General features: G+C 44.6%; 3 protein-coding genes across 5 annotated transcripts in view; 1 reads left to right on the top strand and 2 right to left on the bottom strand.

Annotated features, from left to right (window-relative positions):
- LOC126923102 (uncharacterized protein DDB_G0283697) lies at positions 1-19406 on the bottom strand. Of its 3 annotated transcripts, none has more exons than XM_050736195.1 (8): positions 18947-19406; positions 10893-10936; positions 8536-8678; positions 7335-7553; positions 4154-4848; positions 3876-4075; positions 3605-3767; positions 1-3391 (listed from the first exon to the last, which is right to left on the bottom strand). In XM_050736195.1, exons 2-8 carry the CDS (start codon positions 10927-10929, stop codon positions 1765-1767), a joined length of 3084 nt encoding a protein of 1027 aa, XP_050592152.1. In that variant the 5' UTR covers positions 10930-10936; positions 18947-19406; the 3' UTR covers positions 1-1764. The 3 variants fall into 3 exon arrangements, with proteins under 3 accessions (XP_050592152.1, XP_050592150.1, XP_050592149.1); XM_050736193.1 differs by having other exon boundaries at positions 10893-10939; XM_050736192.1 differs by lacking the exon at positions 18947-19406 and adding an exon at positions 11032-11184 and having other exon boundaries at positions 10893-10939.
- LOC126923134 (uncharacterized) overlaps positions 7580-22175 on the top strand; it is a 26133-nt gene continuing 11537 nt past the window's right edge. Inside the window, exon 1 of the mRNA XM_050736278.1 lies at positions 7580-7600. The gene's annotated coding sequence lies outside the window, so the exon portion shown is untranslated. The remainder of the gene's footprint in view (positions 7601-22175) is intronic.
- The window catches only part of LOC126923154 (U-scoloptoxin(01)-Cw1a), a 3112-nt gene continuing 2597 nt past the window's right edge, over positions 21661-22175 (bottom strand). The window contains exon 5 of the mRNA XM_050736325.1: positions 21661-22110. Coding sequence (XP_050592282.1) covers positions 22033-22110 — 78 coding nt within the window. The 3' untranslated portion in view covers positions 21661-22032. The remainder of the gene's footprint in view (positions 22111-22175) is intronic.

Below are 22175 nucleotides of genomic sequence, written 5' to 3' on the forward strand. Positions count from 1 at the left end.
TTTTTCGTTATCCTTGACGAAACATTTATTATCGATTAATTAACGTTCTCGTGGCACAATTTGTTAAGAGTAATATTAGCTCGATTGTAGGAACATACTGTATTTTCGAGTTCCTTGACATTGTACGTACATATCGTATAACTGCTTTAAGTGCAAAATATTAACAAGAAATTTGATAGTTTTTCTGACAATGAGACATTGTTTTCTCATAGTAAATTTTATGACCAAAAAAAGTCTAAAACTGCGCGTCTAAAAATTAAGAGAAATCTAACAAAAAGCACTGAATTTGTCTATTTCTAATAAATGCATACGAAACGTGTCATCGGAATTAAGTCATCAATGACCATAATGAAAGATTTGTAAATATTCAACATCGATAAATATAAAATAGAAAATAAAGAAAATAACACTCAAACGCTGTACCATTGATTATTTTACGTTCCTCTTAATCAATCTGTTTAGTTAATACGTATCGTTATTCATTCTCGTAATAATTTAATCTTTACATAAGTTATGCGACAATGAATAGAATTTTGATCTTTTTAAGATTGAAGATGATCTTATTTTTGTGGGTTTCCATTCGTAGCAACCTCCCCGCGGTGAGACCTGGGCAATCGATATTATTTACGATATAATACCTGCATGTACGTAATATCGAGCTAATGGCTACGAGATCAACCTTCGTTTACTGCATATACATTTGGAAATTTTTTAAAAATTAGTAAGAAATACGTTTAATGTAAAATAGTAACATTTATATATGCACACTGTCGGTCGATTTAATAATTAATTTTAATAGTCGCGTCGTTATATGCAGTGTTCGAGGTTAATCAATCTCGATATTTTTATAGCAAACGTCTACTAGAAGAAGGAAGAAAGAAGAAAAGAGTGCAGACGTTAAAGAAAGAAGAGAAAATTCAGTCCGCAATAAAGTTCATGTTGGGATATGAATTAGATTTATACGTTTTGTCACTCTTTAATATCGTACGTCAAGACTGGTATAATTTACATTACATTAAAGATAAAATGCATACTCGAGAAAACTTACTTGTTACTATTGTCGAAAAGAAAATCGAGACGACGAATGTGCTTTCGTAGAAAACTGTTTACACGTGTATCATCGCACTGGGAGTAATAATTTAACCCGAAGGAATAATGAATAATCGTATTTACAAGTTTAGCCGAAAGTAGAAACCGTTGCGATTTACATCTTCGATCGGAGATTTATACTGTGACAGTTAATAAAATAAAAATAGTTGAACAGCTAATAAGTTAAGCTAGTTAATAAGTAGCTAATATTTAAAACATAGTTTTTGAAAAAGTACTACAGGGAAGAATGAATTTAACGTCGTCGATACTAACGCTAAAAGCTATTTTGGACAGTGATAGTTTTTCGATCATTCGGTCGAATAAAAGGTCATTAATTTCTGGATTCGTGATGATTTGTTTTAACTGTGCTCGATATTTGCTCGCCTCTCTGTGTAGTAGTTTGATTATTCGGATATTCGTTCTCTACTTTCAAGATCTAATACACGAAAACCATCCGCTTTCCTATCCCCTCCTATGAAAGACATCGAAAAGTTTGACCACACGACCAAGGGTCTAATAAATTCCTTTATTCTGAAAGGAAGTTAGCTTCTGTAAAAGATTGTTCCTTGAAACGTTCGATCGATGGTGGTACAATCGACGAAACGTGCCCGAATCGACCGATTTCCTAACGTTCCAAAGCTTTCTGTCAAGATTTCTTCGTCGTTAGTATTTGTTTCAGTAGCCGGTGTAATCGTGCCATGATCCTCTTTGCGGCCTATATTGCGCTCCACCGATCTGAATCGTTTCGGGCGTTCTGTAATATACGGTTCTTAGTCTGTCGTTGTTGTTAACTGCTGGCAAAAATTGAGAATTAGATACGAATGGTTTCTGTTGCTGTTGATTTACGGGATTTGTGGAAACTTTGTAATTATTCTCGGATGATTGTAGAACCGCGTCTCTTCCTAGTTGTCGGTGAAGAGGTAAAACGAATCCACTGGGCAAGTTTGCCTCCTGATTCAGCGTAGGCGTTAATGCGTCGTTCAAAGTGACGTCGTACTCGCTTTCCGGGATATCCTGCAAACGATGCGTCACCTCGTTCAGCCTTTGTTTCACTCTGTAACTCTGAGGCCCTGTTGGCTGCTCTTCAGCTTCGTCGTTTTTAAAGGTAGATCCGTAAACCTTTGAATTTTCCGTCACGGTTAATCGGCCTTTGTTACGGAACGAACCCGAGACTTGTACGTTTCCTTCGTTACTCTGCTGATTGGAAAATTCCTCGCTGGGCCATTTGGCTAGTCCTTCTCCAAAGTTCTGTTCATTTTCTCTTTGTTCCTGCTTGGATATCCTAACAAACGCATCGCTTATAGTTTTTTGTTGTTCTTCTTCCCTTTGTCTCTCAGTCGGTCTTCTAATCGCAGGTCTCACTATAGATGTATCGTATTCGTCATTATATCCATGCTGACTCTCGGTTTGAACATTCCTGTACGTATCGTGATTTTCGTTTTCCTCTTGTTGCGTTTTAGGCTCTTGATTAGATTCCCCGAAATTGTCCTGCGTTGCCTCGTGCACGTAATAATTTTTCCCTCTCTCCTGAACGTTTGTCCTTTCAGTCGGTCTATCCTCTTCCTTCTTAGACGTGGTAGCTTTCACACCAACCGGAGACAAGCCTCTTGGATTAGGGTTCCCGCCTCTAGATGGTAAGAAAGGTCGTTTAACAATGCGAACCGTGGTTCTCGGTGGTGGAGCGGGCGGATCTTCCGGTTCGTCGTAATAATCTTGCGAGTATTCCTCCAACGACGCGGTATGATAATGGCCACGATCACGCTTTTCATCCTGATCTCGTTCTTGGTAATCCGACTGTTGATTCGTCCGATACGATTCTCCATCCTCGATCGGCGTTCGCGTTGTTTGAATCTGCGCAGATTTGGCTTGTTTTTCGGTAAAAGCTTGTCTATCGTTTGCGGCTTCTTTCGAAATTGATTCTGCTTTGTGAACGAGTTGTTCGGGCAAACACGTGGTAGTCGTCGTAGTGGTAGTGGTCCTTTCCGTGCGATCGTAACTACTGCCTCTTCTGGTCGAGTCTGTAGTTTCTTGTAAATCCTTGGATCTTGAACCCGTCCTAGAACGATCTGGCTCGCGTTCTTTATCTTGAGGTCGATGTGGTCTTTCTGGCTTGTCCGTGTCTTGCATTCTTCCTCGATCACGATCCAGTGGTCTCTCCGTGTTACGATCCTTTCCACGATCGAGGGATCGATCTCTTCCACGTTCTACACCTCGATCCCTTTCTCGATCGTAGTAGCGATCTCTCGAGCGATCCGAGTGTTTTCTTGATCGCAGGTCGTCTTCGTCGTCCCGATATCGAGTTCTGAAATTAGAAATTTTGTTAATTTTCTCTAACCTAAAGTAATTGTATCTTTTATACGAATGTACGTTCGAAGATGTTGCTGTGTTAGACACGTATGTTACTTGGCGGATTACGCATGTTACGATATCGTTAGATAATGTGTTGCGATCAATTAGTTACGACAGACGAATATACAGATAATCGTATCAGTGTTGTGTACGTACGTTACCTTACCTGTAGGGTCGGCCCCTATCCCTTTCTATGGTATCATAGAAGTCTCGATCCCTTTCTCTATAAGCTGGTCTCCTTCTCAGCGGTCTTCGAACCGGCCTCACATCCTCTAACTCATCTTCGTAATAGTCATCGTCTGCAACGTCCACCGGTCTTCTTCGAGGTTCTTCTGCAAAGAGCGTGGATCGCACGCGTTTAAAATCTTGTATCGTATTTAATTTAAATTAATCATATACGACGAATCGTTTAAACATTGTCGGCGCAAGAAACCTACCGGTCGATTGAACAGCTGTAGCTTTGTAGGCGTATCTGTCTTGTTCGGAAAGCGGCACGGGTCTTCGAATTTTTGGAGGAGTTCTCGGTCTTGCATAGACCGATGTTGCAGGCGCTGCAGGTTTTACCAAGCCATCCGAGTTTCCAGTTGCACCTGAAGGCGGAGAACCAGCTTCTTTGTCGTCGTAATCGTCTCTATACCTACGAAAGCATTTGTTTAATTCGTCGTCGAACTATCAAATGGAAAAACATTCGCATTTTTGTTCACGAAGGAATTACCTTTTATCGGAGTACCGACGATCGTCGGTGTCTCTGAGCCTCGACTCGGTTCGTCGATCGTCCAATTCCGCGTCGTCGAGTTCTCTAGACGCGGACCTTGATCCTTGATCGGGATCTCTAGATCTGACTCTCGTATCTTCCTCGAGAGGATCTCTCGCCCTAGTAGGGTCTCTTCTGTTGCTTCTAGGCGGATACCGATCCCTGGTGCTCGCGTCACGATCTCTCTCGTCCCTGGGGATTCCTTCCCGAGACCTTGGAACTTCTCTGTCTCGGAAGTCACGATCCCGATCTCTGAAGTCACGATCTCTGTCTCTTCTGTACTTTCGGTCGTCGTAGTCGTAGTCGTCTCTGCTGTAGCCACGTGGACGACTATAATCGTCGTCGTAATATTCTTCGTCGTAGTAATCGTAGGCTGGCCGTCTCCTGAAGGGTCTTCTTCTTCTTGGAAGATCCCTGTCTCTCGGTAGCTGACGTCCTGCGGCGGCTGTTACCGGTGCCACGGTAGTTGTCGTCGACGTCGATGTTGTGGACGTTGTAGTGGCCTTGTAAAGGGCATCGTTCCTGTGCCAGTATTTCTTCGAATTGGCGCAGTCGACTTCGGAGACGAAGTGACAGATGAAGGTTTTTTGATCGAACGCCGTGAAATTCGCGCACAGGAAGTCGTATCTCGTTCCGAAAAGGCAGTGGTGATACACCTTGAAAAAGAAGAAACGCAAACTATTGGATTTTTTATTGGATTAAAACAAACAGATCGTGATGAAATTACAGATATATATCGAAATCAAAAATGAAGAAGCTTTGAAAGTTCGGTATTCGTGAAAGTAGGAACGCTTTTTTTTGTTCTCGAAGGAGTATCTATCTCGTCGGGAACATTTTGATCACTTTTTTTTTTAGGAAACGATCTTCGACACTCGTAACATACTTTTCACCGAACACAGACGCTCGTCATTGCTAGAAGCTATCGTAGCTTTCACACCGTGACTATGTGTGCTCGAGTAATTGCCACAAGCGCGTCTGGTGGTATTACACATATAGGCGGCTTGTCTCTGTAAAAGTATCTACGACTGTCTGCTCGGATTATCTAAAGGTATTATCTAGAATCATTCAGAGCACGTCCAGGTTGGTTCGTACAACAACTTGTTCGTTCGACTTTGTTTCTTCGAGACGCTGTCTCGTTCATTTTTTCACCGTCTTGAATGACAGACGGGGATCCTCGTCTACTTTCTTCGTTATTCCCCAATTTTTTCCCCATTTATCCCAATTTTTAATCGAATCTTTTCGCATGCGCGCTCGCTAGTCTCCAACAGCCTGTAGTTTCTCTATGCTTTGGTAATTTTATTGGAAAGTCAGAGTCCCCTGTTCTAAATTGCAGGAAGTAACTCGCTGCGTATCTGCATGACAAGAACGCGCTCGGTTTAAAATTACTCGAAACTCTGCTGTTGTTTCCAAGCATCTCGAACCGGGTTAGTCGAGCGATTTCGCGATGATGGATCGCGATTATTGCTCAACTCGCAGCTGCTAAATGTCAAACGTACGGCCAACTCGATCACGAACGGTTATCAGAGAAGCACGATCGCCCGAAAAGTATCGTAAAACCATTTTAGCGATCGTAAGTTGGATGAAGCGAAACACGCGTCTAATTGTGAAACGTTGTATCAGATCGATCCGCTTTGCTTCGGAAGAATTTTTCTTTTACTCGTTTCTGTATGATATCCTGTTTTGCCTCGGCATCGTTGCTTCACAGAGGGCTGAGCAAGGCGAATCTGCGAACATTTGCATGACAATAGGCCCATTCGTTCGGTAGCTGGGGCTAAACAATCGATAAGGAACGTCGGAAAGGGGTACTTTGCAATCGCTTTCACAATCGCAAGATCGCCGCGCGTGAATCTCGAAACGGTCAGGGACGGGAAGTGTATCGGACCGCGAAAGTCTCTTCTCTTCTTCGTGTTCTTTCCGCCACAGCCTCGTCTTTCTCGCTTTTCCAACCAGCATTCTCCTACGCGTACTGGTGCCGACGTGTAAAATCTCCAAGTACTAAATCGTCCGCTAAATTCGTTTCGTTTATTTCACTATTGTTTAAAAACTTGCAGTTTCAGTTCCGTTGCTTTGAATCTTTGCTTACTTGAATCGATAAGTTTTTTGTTCTATTCGATATCGGATCACGATTTTTGTTTCTCTATTCGCCATAAGGTTAATCATTTTGTTTCGTGTTCGTAAAATATATTCCGAAAAGGACAAACTTGCGTCGTGGCAGGAACTAGTTAGACGTAATGGATAAGGATGGTTCTCGCCATCAAAATGTGATGTCTCTTGTTCGCGGTCGGTGCTCGTCCCGTCGATAGAAACGGAAAACCCGCAGTCACGGACCGTTGACGTTTGTTCATCGCGCGAGTGGACGATATACCTTGTCAGAAAATCTTTCCCGGGCATTCATCCAGATGACACTGACTTTCCTTTTCACTAGAGCGATCACGATACCCACTTTTACTCTTGCAATGGACGCGATCGGTCCCACGTTTCACGATCGTTTCGCGATTACGGACTGATTTCCGCAAGAATGCTACGCACCATGTTTCTCGATACTTGCATACGTTTCATCGTACACATTGTATTTTTACTCATATTTTTTCTCCCTCCTGATAAAGAATACTCTGGTATTTGTCAAGTAAATTGACGAGAGTGGGCAAATATTTAAAGCAACTCGGAAAAGTATTTGCGTCGCACGTAACTTTTTCAAATTTCATTACCACTGATGTACTATTTATTAGTAAGTGTACGTTATATCGTTGATGAAATTTCGAAATTTCGAGATAGTTGAGAAGCAACAGGCGTTTTCTCACACGCGGATTAGCTTGTCCTCGATCTTACAGTTTTATGCGCGACTTCCGCGTCCTATTAATCTTCGTGTTACTTTTAAGAAGGTCTCCGAGAAACGATAAACGATAAACGACAAAGTTCGCTCGATTATGCAGAATGATCGTGAACGTAAAATAACGTAGGGAATAAGCGAACGGTCGAGCGCTTTGGAACCTTCGAGACATCTTCGAGTCGACGGTGTATATCCTTCAAGATGTTCACTTTATTTACAGAAAGAGAAAGTCCACCAATTTTCATCGCCAAGAATAGCTAAGCGATTGATACCGCGTCAAGCAGAATAATTACGAAGAGTCATAGTTCTCACCTGGCATTTGTGAGGCACGCTTGCGTAAAAGCCATCGTGAAGACCATCGCATTTAAAGTCGATGTCCTCCGGTATGCTGTTGTAAAACGGATAATCGCTGAGATTGTAGCCGTTCAGTTCACGAGGCAGATTCGGGTCCCAGATGTAATCGATCTGCGGGATTCCTGTGAGGACGTGTCCAGTCGTCGCGTTCGTTTCGGTAGCCACCGTCGTGATCGTCTGAAGAAAGTCACAAACAGCATTCTCGATCAGTTACATTATCACTCGTAAGTATCTGGACACGTTGATCGATTTGTAATAACAATACGCGCATATCGTTAAGATTTACTATTTTTTTCTAGAGTCAACGTATATATACGTATATCATATAGTATATTAAAATTAAATACACAATTCGATCAAGTGCCAGTTGATTTTAAATACTATTGCTAAAACCGCGATATCTCTATTGATTCGAAGAATCTTCTTTGTCGTGTCTACGAATGAGCCTGATTTTCTAAGGATTTCCGAGAGTCTTTTTATTTGTAATTTTCAAACATTGCCATTCTGTCAAAAGCTAAGCAAGCGTAGTAGCGTGTATCTAGCCTGTGAGACGATAGTTATCTAATGCATCGCGTAGTTCTACCGTGGCTCTTGCTAACGGTCAGTGATGTGCTCGCGATGCTACTTCGATGATGTCACGATGCCGTTTCTATGCGAAGGTAAACTTGTCTTTGAACGCGCCCCAACCGTGATTTAGATAGACGTTAATTAATTTAATATGAACGTGGCGTAATCGAGAGATCTAAACCGGCGGATTGTCGTAAATTACAACGATTTGGGAGAAACGCTCGTAAAGAGACGTATCGTTTAGACGATGCTACCGGTGTCGCGATCTTTCGCTCTGTGCATCTTCGTTTCGTTACATCGAGTTTATTAGCATGTATAATCGGAAAATAGAAAGAGACGCGTGGTTTGTCGTGACTGTAGCATCATCAACGCGATTTGCATCATCGACGATAAACGATCTGCCCGTTCTATTCCTGCAGCGGTAAATCGAGGCGCGACACGACAGGTTCGCGCTACAACCACGCTTCGCATTATAAATTCACTGCTCGAAGCTACGCGAGCAACGTCTCGATTCGATTAGATACGCCAAAAAAAGTTGAGCGCAATTATATCTCTACGTCTGCAATTAGAATGTTACTTTGTTAAGACATACCTCTGTATCTTCGTTTTCATTCTCGTGGACGTGGCTATCTTCGGTGGTGCTGCTAGTGGTCGTCGACGTGGAAGTTGTCGCGATCTTGAATTTCGGTCTGGTAGGCTTTCGTTCGGCTGAAACTGCGTTGGTCAACAGAATTCCTGAAATTGAGAAGAAAATATTCGATATTCGTTGGTAAAACGAAAGACGATCTGAAATTTCGTAGTTGATGTTTTTCCTTCGGTTTTCCCGTATTGCGGTAAACGTTGTTCATCGAAACGTGACTATTAAAAGCAACGGGACAGGTTTGATCGCTGGAACGTGCTGGAATGGGACACCGGTTAGACACATGGTAAATAATCAAAGGCCGATACGCATTCACGGATTGCATAAGTCACGAAGAAGCGTCGGCGTTGCGAAACCTGCGCATGAGAGGAGCAGCGAGAGCTCGGTTTTAAGTGTTGCAATTTTCGCGGCGCAGGTGAATGCGTTCGGTTGGGCAATTGTTTTCAAGCAGATCAAGGCTGTCTATCGATCGTTTCTTTCTTTCGATCGTGGGTGACTTTCGTTGATCTACGAGCAGATTGTACGATACGATACGTCTAATCGTTTTATTTTCGTCGTACCAAGCGTTCAAGGATAAACCTTTGCCGTGTCTCCTATTTTTTCTCGCTACCATAACGATATCCCGTTAATGAACTTGAATTATCGCAAAATCTTTGCGCACCAACTACGTCTAATTAAATCAAACCGGTTCAAGGTCGGCGGATTGGCGACAACCTTTCGAACCAGACAGGATAACTTGTCGTCCCGTGGAAAAAAACGCGATACTTTCGCCGATACTCTCTTCGCAAGGGGTGTCCGATAGCGAAGGGATAGCGATCGGACGGGTACGATCGACGTGGGTGCGATGGTCTCCTTACGGTCCTTTTCGGGGAGTGAACGTCCTCGATGTTGAAAAACACGTCGTCCGGCAGCGGTTGTGCACCTTCGTAACGGGATCGTGGTTTTCCAAGCTGGAATCGATAACAACGAGCAACCGGCGACGTTGCATAAAAATGAATTATGGGAACGTGCTCGCATTCCGTTTGTGAGAAACGCTGGCGCGGTCACACCCCTGCTGGAAATGTAACGGCGAAACATTTTCGTGACGAAACAAACTGCCGTAGCGGCGGTTTAAACAAATTGCATCGTTCCGATTCTATCGTATCGGCAACTAACGATTGTCTTTTCGATTCCCGCTCGAATGGGAATGTCATGGCATTCTCGTTAAAAAAGGGCACGGCGATACTAATTTCTTTCGCTCATTTTCCATCCAATCGCGTAATTTAATTCTTACATCGATGAAATAAAGTTTCTTACGTTCGAAGATAAGATAGGAGAATCGAAGTAAAAAGTTAAACGGGAACTTTTGCACGATCACGCGCGATACATCGATGGTAGAACCGATTATTCGAAAGATCGGCGACGTAAACTAGTCTGAGAATGGTAAACATCGATGCAAAACTATGGCTAAAGATTTTTGCGATCCCTAAGAATCGAGACGCGAGTGTAAGGTAGACCGTATCGTTCGGTAGCTTTCAAACAAGTTTTCGAAGGCCTCGGCTGGCTGTCGCTCGATACGAGAAACGAATAGTCGTCGAACAAGTGAAAATGTCAGAAACGGCGTTAAGCGCACGCGTGATCGTTTAACAATGTCTGATTGGACGACTGCTTTTACATCCAGAGGATCGTGTCGGCTAGCGACGAAAGCTGCTTGCTCGAAATTCTGTAATACGTTCGTCTGGTTTTTCCGATGCCTCGATCGATAGAGAATTTCGGAGCTCGTCGATTCGCACTGCACGTCGCGATAGGACAAAGGAAGCGGACTTGTTGATATGCACGACAGGTTTGTCTTTTCCTTCGTGGATTCTTTCTGTGAAGTTCTTTCGCGCGTCACACGTACGCCGTTTATCTGTGTCGTGAATACGAATCGTAGCATCTTCTTTTTCAAAATAAGTTGACAGATTCGATCGTTCTACCGTTCCTATCGAACTCTATGAAGCGAACTCGATTCGTACCGAAGAATGAATATATGTACGTGGGACGCCGGTGTGAACGAACCTTGCAATAACATCGATGCTAAACTCTCGGATGGAAGGTCGACCGCTGTCTTCGGCATTCCTCTCCGGATATGGAGAGTCCAAAAATACTAAGCTCTGTCACATCGCAACCTGTAGCAACGATCGCTAACCGCGCTTTTACTTCCATCGAAATACGATACGAGAATTTAAATCACCCCGGAGATATTAAAAGATCGTGCGCGATATGTTTTAAATGGCACAGGCGGATCATTGTGTTTGCCAGCGAGTCTTAGAAACGTATGTTTTACTTACCATACAGAGCGAGCAGAAGCCACCTTTTCTCCCGCATGTTGGCGCTACTGTAACAGGCAGAAATATTTCTAATTAATTCGATGCAAGAATTTCGTAAGAGCGTCTCGGCGTTGACGCAATATCGTAGCTACGACCGTACTAAAAATTGACACGGAGGTGGTCGTGGATTGCCAAAGTTCGATATCGAGTTGTATAAAGCATAATCGAGACGTAGTTCTGGCGTCGACCGTAGACCGGTACAGGCACTTGAGCATATGGGAACGGTTAGGAACTTTCTCTGTGCTGTCACCACTGCTAACCATATAATGCAAGGATAATGTAGGTGTTATATAAATGCACGATCACGTAATACCGGGTGTGACTTTGTCGTCACTGCTGCGCATGCTACATCTGTTAATTACTAAAACAATGACAACTTCGCTATTAGGGTACCCGGTATATATCCTCCTTTACTTCACGGATGAAACTTTTTCGAAACAGCTACTCGGCCTTCTATCGGCAAATAGCGAAGAGAATTGGCATAGATGGCAACGATTTTACAGAAATATATTTCGATAAATCTAGCCGACGATATTCGAAGGTTCAGTTTTTGATGTATTCGGAACAGATTCTCTCAATTTCGAAACGGAAACTGGTGAAAGTAGTTTGGAGATAAGATTGGCTTTCGTGATAGGTTTTGACTACGTAATTCGGCATTTTTACCTTTCCCCGATTAAAGAGACGATTTACAATATAGATCTTCCGCCTTTGAAATCAATCATGTCGTATTTACATATACAACCGCGCTTAATTCGTCTTTATCGATTTTTGCTTTTCCAAATAGAGAAATTTCTGGTTAAGGTTAACGGATCGAAAGCTGTAACGTAAGCCATTGAAAGTTAAGTTTACGGATCTCTCTGTTTAGTATTGGATTCGATGATCGGAATTTTCTAGTCTTGCCTCGGTTTTGGATAAAAAATGTAGAGCATTCGGGTTAATCGCGGCATATTTTCGAATTAATTAAGCGCTCTATCGCGCTCCAGTTCGCAGACGGATCGTTATCGTTCGTGTAAAAGCGGCAGGAAAAAGCAGAAGGATCGCTGCGTTACTCTCGGAGATAGAGGATCGCCGCGTTGTTCGGTTACACAAGTTTCGTTGTTGCTTTCTTTGCTCGTGTCACAACGAACTGTTGTGCGAGTTCTCAGGCCTGCTGGGAAATTTAGTCCCGTTGTTCGTCTCGTTCGGGAGAAGTCACGATTACGCGATCCTGTTTGTACGGTGTTTCTAAAATGTCTAGAAAATCAAGCCGAAATGAATTCTCTCGCCATTCGACTCGATCGCAGAATCGCGTAGATACTTTGAAACGCCTTCCGGCTATTCCAGGATAATGCAAATACGTTTCCTCCAACGGACAAACGGAGGATTCCTCTTTATCGAGTTACGCGCGGAACGCGACACTCGTAACGTTACCTTACGGTAAATTACGTTATATTACAACACGCGTAACGGTCATCCCGCGACCGCTAAAGGTCACCGGAAGTTATGGCTAGCACGACCAGTTGACCGACCCACTTCGTTTCTTAAATACCTTACGATATCCAGTGCTTTCGAATATCCTCCGAGGCGTTCTCCGGAAATGGAATTCTAAACGAATCTCATTCTTAGAGCTCGAACAATTCCGTCGTACACGAACGATTCGTAAAAATTCTACTGGCAGGGATATATTTTCCATTCCATATGCAGGAGCAATTATTATCGTACGTATTTAAAACGTGGTTGCCTCCGTTGTTTCTTCCCTGAGGACATTGGCGATTTTTCAGATAAACCATCGACGCAAGGCGTGGTTAGAAAACCCGATAGCCTTCAAAAGTCGTACAGGTTGGTGCAGCAAGCTTTCATTTCCTCGTGCTTGGAGCAACTGCTATCGACGTTGCGTTATCGTACATTGTTACGAAAAGGTTGTACGTTGGACAGTGGCAATAACGACGAAGCGACGAAGGAAAACAGTCATCGAATGACCGTGTTCCGCGTCCATTCGTACGAGTTTCCGCGTTTTTTCGAACATTTATCCCGCGTCAGGCGCTTTAGCAACTCGAGCGTTTCTCTCGATCGTGCGCTCTCAATTGTAAAAACAATTACTTAAAAGCAGAACGTGAGAATTGACTTCTCTCTAGTTTCGTTTCGTTGTTCCTATCGTTATACATATATATCGCAATCGTACACGGAGTAAACGTAGCTCACGTTCACCGGAAACTCGAATCACGGATCATTGTGCGGTGGAAAAAGCTGTTAGAAGTCAGCCAGACGCTTATCGATCCGCTGCAAATAGATTCAGCTCGTCGCGATCAAACGTTTCATGGAAAGGTTTCTTGCGTTGAGGTCATACGCTTTCTCGTCGATTTTCCCGTAATCGGCACTTGGATTATCATTGAGTAACCTTATCGATCTGAGCGCGCGCTCGATTCGAGATCGGTCGTCTAACGCAATTGATCGGACGAGGTCAAGGCACAGAGCGATTAAGTTCGATCCTGAAAAAGGAAGGTAACGCGATATTTTCCCAGTCGTTGGATCAGGGATATGGGATACGACGAAGGCGAATTGAAACGAGGGAACAGGCGCGTTTCACGCGACCGCTAGCTGCCACTTTTATCCGTGTTTCATGTTCGTTGGACTACGGATCGGACCACGTCGTGGGTAGAAAGTGTCCCGTCGAGACGAGTACCGGTATAATGTACATTCCATATAGACTTGCACGCGGTCTTCTCCAACGCCGTAACTCGTTAGACGCTTGTTGCATTCGCGGTGCACAGCACATAATTACGTACAGTGGATAGAGAGGACTGTGGTCAGAGTCGGCGCGATATCAAGCACAGACTCCGTCTCTTCTCTTCGGTTCTTCTCGTTCGTCGCTTTCAATTAAAATCACGCTTTACAGTTATTGGTAAACGTGATCGTAGGATAACGAGGCAGACCACGAACGTGGGTTTCTTTTGCATCGTTAATAATCCTCCACGTCGTTTAGCAAAAGGATTGCTATTTCGTATGTAGAAAGTGTTGGATTGTGCAGGCGAACGAGTATGCCACTGACGTCGATACTTGCCCGAAGAATATGGAACGAGAGTATATCGCGATCGCTTTTATTCGCCTGGTAGCTCGAACAGCTGTTGTCGTAACAGAGTGGAATTAGGATAACGCGGATCTACCTTGAAAAGCTAGGCCTTGAAAGCATGGAAATATATTTCAATGTGTCTTGCTCACTCACAGTGACATGAAAATCGAGCATCGTTGCTGCGAAGGTGCGCTTTAATGCCGACTGGTTTTTCGTGTCAAGGTGCCAGAATTATCCGGATTGGTGGCGTGCGAGTGAAGCTGACAAAAGCTGATACGCGACACGCCTGCTTTACGCCATAAGACAACGAGCATTCGATCGAACGAGAGGAGGAAACAGCTGCCTCGACTGCGAAAAATTGCGCTTGTTAGAGTTTCAAAGATCCTAGCGTTCGTTCGCAATCGAGCGTCCTCTTACGGGTCCTTCTTCCAGAAAGCTACAGTCCTCGATTTTTCGTACAATTGTATCGTACTTATTAGTTGTAATTATTACAATTTTTGGTAACGCTTTCTTCTCGTATAAATACCAGTCTGGAGTATCGTTCGGCAAATATAATCGATCTGGCGTTCGCTAAAAGCGGTCAACTTACGTAACGCGATATCCATTCATCGGTGGTAAAATCGTTGATTAAGGAGCGCGTTTATCATCGTCGCGGTGATCTCTAGATTCGTGAGTTTTTCGGTCGAGTTCGTTCAACCAGGAATCGAGGATGCGAGGTTTAATTTTTAATTGACAAAATCGAAACGTTTTGTGGAACGACGATCCGTGAGAGGCGGTGACTACGTTGCTCTTGCCGCGGAGAGAACCGGCTTTGGGATAAACGATTTCACTCTCCACCGTGAATAAAATTTATTCGACCGTAAACTGCTATTTGCCACGTTTTATCGACACATTGTGTAAGCCTGCCGCGACAAATAAACCGGCGTTACAGCCCCAGAACGCTAACGGTGCGAGGCTTCTGCTCGCGGAGTTGTACCGCTTTTTTCTTGGTTCGGCGTTAGTTGGACGGTAAAGAGCAGAAACGAGCCACAAGTTGGCGAAATTAACGATATTAATGATAAGGAAAGTGGTAATAAAAAAGGCTTTCCATTTGTTTTCGCGGCCTGCAACCATATTACGCTTATCGTTGGTCGTTCCACGATCCAGAATCCGATTTCGCCATCGTTTCGGAGAAAATTTTGTAACTGGGAATCGACGTGATTCCGAAACCGCAGGAAAGTGATTGCACGGAAAGAAACATTGCCGGAATCGGAAATTGGACTTGTCTTCTCATCCTCCTCTTTCTCCTACGAATTTCTTTCTCGCGAGTGAAACAGACTCGCGTGTATAATTAGCGCAATTAACGTGTCTTTTCTAGTCTTTTTCAGCCACAGCAACGATAGCGCGCTGAGAGAGTATAACGAGCCCGATACTGAATCGTACAACAGACGTTTTACGATTGCTTCCTTAAATTATATCCGCGTCTAGAAATTAGACCGTCATCGAAATGGAAATTACTGGAACCATCGAATGGCACGAGATCGCAGAAGACCGTGCTATTAATGAGTCGAATTATTATGAAAAGCCAAGTATAGAAAAGACGAATGCTACTAAAGAAACTAAAACTAATATTTGCTACGCAATTTACTTAATTCACCACTTTATCTTTCCAGCCTTTTCCCAGAAAGTTGCACGATCGTCTCTGCTTGAATGGAAATTTCACGATCACCGGTTTGTGGTCTGTCTCTCAGCTGTTCGCATTACTACTTTAAAGTATCGTTCACGAAGACAGATCGTGTATATCGAATCGATCGGTGCAGATCGCGCGGGCATCATCGAAAGTAGATATCGCGCGATATTAACGCGTGCCTCGTAGAACAGTCTGACACACTTTGTTTCGTTTCGAAAGCGATGGTCAAATTTCGCCTTATCCCAAGGCGAGAAATAGCGGCCAAAATCGTCTTTCCCTTGTCTCTGTTCCCGATACTCGATAGACGACTTAGCTCTCCTTTCCCTACAGTCGTTAAGAGTTTTACGTTACAATTGCCGAGAACATTTTCGAAATCGAGAGGAAAGATTTCGCCAAAGAATAAAAAGAATAAAAAATAGTCGTAGAAATCATTCGCACTCTTTGTGATACTATTTATTAGTAATAGCACGTTATCGGATACGGGCGACGACGGTTCTCGTTAGCCGTACACGTGATATTCATTTTCGAGAGAATTCTTTGCGATCAGCTCGTTGCGATCGACGCGTTTAAAAGATATCGTGCCCGATGAAACTCTCTGTCCAATTACGCGTGCATACGTGAAAAATGTTTCGCACCACGTGTACATGTAAGTCGTCGTGTTCGACGTTTCACGTTTGTGATTCTGCTTGGAAGCTGATAGGGGACGCGGTGCACTTTGGGGAAAGAATTGGCTCGATTTTCGTGGCAAATCGACCCGGCCATTAAGCCTATTCCGGCTGTTCGATTACGACCAAGTAGCTCGTTTATTTTTCCGACAGCGTATAGCGGGAGAAAGCAGACCGCGGCTGGACGACGCGCGTTCTCGTGTCGTAACGCCGGCGTTCGTTCGAACTCGCGCGCTCTCGATATTGTTTATCGAAAAAGACTCGGTAAAATATCGGTCGACGTGTCAGGCGTAAGCTCGCGAAAGCGCTCGCTGATTACGCAACAGTCAGCCATAGTCGTCGGTGGTTTATGCGCGATCGAGCTGCGATTTCAAACCTATAATTATCGGAACGAGCCTATTTCTTAGTTTCAGAGGGAAGCAAACGTTCATTCTCCACGCTACTTTCCTCGCTTTCCTCGCATCCGCTCGATCCTGTCAGATTCCCAGAGCTTTCACGTTTTGCTCCTTTACGAGCAGTTTCCCCATATCTCGATATATATTCGTGCAAGTTGCTTCGTTCGACATCTCATCGACCGATCAAAGATCAATAAAATCACAGAGCGGCGTAGTTTCCGGCCGCGGAACGCTTGCACGCGTTTAAGTTTCCGCGGAAACTCGAAACAGTGATTTCGTGGTGTGGCGAGTAATTAGGCCGGCTAGGCGTGTCGCGAGTCTAACGGGCTCCTCGCGAAATAAATTCACTTTCAAGCGTGTGTAGAATCGACCACGGAATCCGCCGATCGAAAGTGAATGTGGACGCGTTAGAATGCAATGAGAAGGAAGGAGAGAACGAAAGGGAGACACCGAAGGAAAGAGAAAGAGAAAGAGAGAGAGCGGTTGGTCGAGGCACTGTCGAGGTTACGGAAAACCACGAGATTAATCGACAAAGTAGCCGATCCGCCGTGAACGGCGGTTCTTTCATTTCCATAGACCGTTGAAAAAAATCGCAGCTAGAATTAGCCGGCGTGTAACTTGATTAAAATTACGCCCGCTTGTTTATCGCCGTGATGTTGTAAGACGCGTAACTCGCGGAGAACGTTACGCTACACGCCATATTCTGGTGCAAAATGGAAGTGTACTAATGTCGTATTTCACGATATAGTTCGTATATAGTTCGAACGAATCAGACAGAAAATGGAATCGATCGCGAGTCAGAGCGTTCGAATTTCCCAAACGATCTCGGCCGGACACTCGATTATCCTCGATTTCTTTTCCTTCGATGGATCGAAATCGCGGAAATGTATAAACGAAAGAGCGTGGAGATATTCCACTTCCTAGAGGTCAACGAGAACTCTTTCTACAGTATATAACAAAGGAAAAAAAAGAAAGAAAAAGATACATACTTTGATCGTAGTTATGGCGATGCGTGCGTACATTCGCGTGCGTGTGTTCTTAACACGTGTACCGAGTCCGAATATATTTCCTCGAACGATACCAATACGTATGCTCGCTAACGCACTGATCCTCGAGCAGAATAGAAATCCGCGATTTTATTCAAAGCTTATTCGAAACGCACGAAAATACCGAGATATGAAAATACAGAGTGAAAAACGCTGGAAACAAAAATACGACCGACTCGAAGCAAACGTATCGGCGGTGTTTTTTTCTCCTTTCACCTTATTAAACAACCTCGAGGGAGATGGCGAGCGTAGGAGTCGCGTTCTTTTTTCCACGAAAGAAAACAAGGAATGGAAAGTCGGGCGGACGGTAAATTCGACGATAGAACCAGTTCGCGTTCGTTGTCATCCGAAGATGTAAAAACGTTTCGGCGAAAGAGGGAGAGGATGGGATGGTCAGCGAAAGTCCTGGCACCTTTATTTTACTCCTGAAGCTCTCGCGCGCTGCCCGATCGTCCTTTCACGATTTCAAACGTACCGTATCGTTTGTCTCGATTTGATCGATTGACCATGCTTCTCTGGCTGTCTCTCGTAACATGTCGTGAAATATCGAATCGATGGATGCCGGAGATGGCGAAATCGACGAAAGACTATTTTTACGCCAACGCGCCCTACAGTTTTCTCTCCTCGCGAAAATTTGGCCAGGGTATTGCGTGGCCGGTCTTTTCTTTCGACTATATCGGGCAAGGAGTCGGTTCAAGTAGTTTCTTTAGCCGCGAGGTACGGTTCAAGTCGTCTGGAACGCTCACGTGGACGGATTGTCGCAAGAAAATGCCGACATTCTGGCCGCGGGGAGAAGCCGACGACTCGTACCGTTTGAATAAAACACCGCGATTACCGCTGCTTAAGTAATCCGAATTTAATTTGCCTAGCTCGTCTGGTTTCGGTGGACGAAAGAAGCCAACGTTCTCGAGTACGAATAGCGAGGCAATTGCCACTACTTTCGCCACGTTAATCTCGTAAACTCTCCTATTCTAACAGCGAGAATAACCCGATAAAAACCTCGATTTCCATCCAAAGGTATCTCCATGGTAACTCTCTTTTTTTTTTCGAACGACCAATCCGTTTGCCCGAAATAATCGATCGCTCTTATTCAAACTTTTGCAGATTTTCGATCGAGAATCTTGCTGTTTCTAGAAAGCGTGCCACGTTCTTAAAGATAGAAGCTGCTTTGGACAAAAGAAATGCACAGACCTGTCTCTCGGCTCCGTCGATTATTCCTTAATCCCTCATGAAAGCACCGTGCTCACATCGAGGCGCACTCCAAGTATACTTGTCACACCTGTACACCGCGCGACTACTTCTCTGCCAGCGAACGATCTTGAGAAAGCACTGTGTTGGGGAGGGCACGCTCGGCAACTCGAACCCGCTGTGAACGGGGGTGGATCGATGCTCAAATTTTCGAGAGGAATCACCCGGGGAAACACCGCGTTTGCTGGTTGAGGGTAAGACCGCGTCCGGTCCGGCCAGAAGACTGCGCGATGCAAGTGGAAAAGTCAGCAGCAGGAGCGTTGTGCTCCGGCCAGCGTCGTCTGGTCGAGCTTTCTACGACGGAGGATAAGGTCGAAGAGAGAGAGGGGGCCTGGACGTACATAGGCGCCTTGGCTGGCCTCGCATTGGCGTAGCTCTGTCAAAAAACGGTCCCCACCGAGCGAAAGGTTCGCGAGGAGCACCCGCGTCGCCACCTGATAGTCAGCGTCGACACAACTCGAACAGAACCAATGCTATTTACCGTCGAACCTTTCAAACTTGACTCTTGAGCGACGCGTTAGAAGGCCATCCGTTTCTATGGACATTGCATCTTGCTTTTACCGCGCAGTCTGTTTTTTTACTTTTCGTCCTCTTCTTTGGAGCGCGTCCAAACAAAGGACCATGGTATATCTCGAGCGGAGTTGCAAAGGTCTCGTGGCGCCTTCAGGGGATTCCGACTGGCGCATCCTTGTGATCTTTCGTAAATAACCCGAGCCAGCTACGTAGCAAACTCCTGGTAATTGTAATTTTTCGAAAGATCGAAGGAACGGAGTGAAAGTGGAACGTCGTCTCCGCCGACGAAGGACACGGAGGAGGACAAAATCGTGGAACCGGCGAGTACATCGCGCCTCTAGAATTCTATTAATCGATAACGATCGCTTTCTCGGCCGACGACAACGCGCCCGACTCTTTGGAAATAGGAAGTTTGGTTTCCCGCGAGGCTCGCGCTATGATCCTTTCGCAATCGAACGCCGTCAGAAAAAGCGAAAAAGCGATCGACTCTCCGAGCGAGCCGACTGGCTTTTCGATAAATCACCTTCAGGGTCAGGCATCGAGCGAATACAGCTACAGCTACTCGAAGAAAGTATTCTAACCAGCTTCCACTCCTTCGACTAGTCCTTTCTAACTTTAAGGGAATACCGGTGCAATTGACGCGCGTACGTGCCGACCATTTTTGGATTCGTTCGAAGAAGAAATCCGAGATGAGAAGAAGTCAAGTTAACCTTCGATGAAAACTGCGATGGCCATCTAGTTGCGATTTATTCTCGATTCAGCTTCGTCGACAGGATCGTAAAACAGGATCGTATCGCGATAATTGGAACTCACCCGTGCCCATGAGATGGATCGTTCCATCAAAGTTCGCTGCTTTCTCTAAGGACGACAACTCCTTTCTTTTTCGAGATTCAAGGCCTCGATCTTCCTTGTCTTACGTTCTTTTCCTCGAGATAAGGTCGCGTCATTTCGTCGGCCATTTTATAGTCGATGGGTTGGTAAAACTCGACGAAGATTTACATTATCGGTCACAAGTGTCAGGACACGTGTCGTCATTTACAAATCCAATCTCATTCTTTATTCATATTTTCTAGTTACGTCGCTGTAAATCTAAAGCTATAAAGAGTACTTGCATATCATCGTATTTGCGATGTTTGAACGTTCGATAGAAATATAATGTATGTATGTCCTGATACTTGTTGCCTGCTAATGGAGCAGTTCGTTCGATCCAGATCGATATCGTAGATATAACGAACGCCGATGATCTTGATCACTGTCAGAAGCATGACTTGCCACGACACGCCTGTTGATCTTTGAAAGGGGATCGTCAAGAATTTGAGGACGAGGCGTCGGGTACGCCGGTGATATTTGCGCTCGCGATTCGCTCGAGGTGGAACGTCTCGATGCGTGTTTTTTACGCGCGCGGAATTTTAACTCGCTCGCCGCTCGAAAGTTTCACGCGAATTCCTCGTAATCCTACGCGACGCTTCGATCTTTCGGACATGTCACGGCATCATCCCGATGTCGGACGGTATCGTAATTACGCGCAACGAGATGGCCACGATACGATCGATGTATTTTTCATTTGATTCGTGTGGCGAACGGAAAATAATGGTAATAACGGTGTTTGACGATGACTTTGGCCTTGACACTCTAAAAACTTGTTCGACAGGTGGAAGTTAGGAGGATTTCGTAAGTGACCACGTCAAATTTCTATTCGTTTACGTAACGTCCGAGGCATCGATTGAAATTCCTCGTGGTAATTACAAGTTGTTCGATCGGAAGAAAAACGAGCCGGCGCGGCGAGGCTTCCGCGCGATTTGGTCGAAGATATGATCGGCATTTCTTTCTAATCGATCTGGAAAGATACGCGAGGGGAAAAGGACTCGCGACGCAGCGTGCATGTAAAACGTAAACGGAAAAGCGTAGCGCGGATGGCCAGCGTTTGACAGGAAAAAGGTAGGGAAGGAGCTGGTCGTTCGCGTCGATCGCTCGCTCACTTTCTATTGTTCAATCATGCCAAGAAATTGTTCGATGCGATTTCGAGTTTTGCGATGCACGATCGCGCATTCTTTCCTCCTCTCTCCGGGACTGTTCTCTCTTAACGTAGTTTTACGATAAAAAACACGATCAAGGCACGGTCACGTTCAACACGTAGCAAAAAGTTAATGCATTTGTTGTTCTTTATTGAAGAATCGAATCTGTTATAAGGCGGTTAGAACTATTCGGATGGTTTGTGGGAAGATACAGAGATTTTTCATCGTTCTACGGAAGTGATCAGCACCTGCGATGAAATTCTACCTAGCTAAAAGTTCGATCAGCCTGCAGCGATCGATCGTCGTCGTGTGATTTAGCGTCTGAGAATATTACAGCGTTCTGTTCACGCGTTTCTCTGCCGGCAAGCTAGGAACTCACAACTCGTTGGACGAAATACGACGCTTCTATTGAAATACTCTCTTGTCTCGAACAAACTGTACACAGAAATATACTCTTTGTTAACACGCGTTTAAATGTTCACAGATTTTACAATCAGAGCGTTAGATCTTGTTCCCGTTCACATCCCTGTACAGGTCGTCGTTGATACCGTACAATCTCGGCGAGTCGTTGCAATCAACCTACGATAAAGAAAAAGTTTTAAGCAGACCTCGAACAGAGATGACAAAGATCGAAGTACATGGAG

This window comes from Bombus affinis, chromosome 13 (genome assembly GCF_024516045.1).
Source record: "Bombus affinis isolate iyBomAffi1 chromosome 13, iyBomAffi1.2, whole genome shotgun sequence".
NCBI classification, from domain to species: domain Eukaryota; kingdom Metazoa; phylum Arthropoda; class Insecta; order Hymenoptera; family Apidae; genus Bombus; species Bombus affinis.

Excerpts from the sequence above, each read along its gene's own strand:
- LOC126923102 (XM_050736192.1), bottom strand. The coding sequence starts at position 11,093 with ATGCTTTATACAACTCGATATCGAACTTTGGCAATCCACGACCACCTC. Across the intron at positions 8,679-10,892 it reads GCTTCTGCTCGCTCTGTATG|GAATTCTGTTGACCAACGCA; the intron begins GTAAGTAAAACA and ends TCTCAATTTCAG. Across the intron at positions 4,076-4,153 it reads CGTCGGTACTCCGATAAAAG|GTATAGAGACGATTACGACG; the intron begins GTAATTCCTTCG and ends ATGCTTTCGTAG.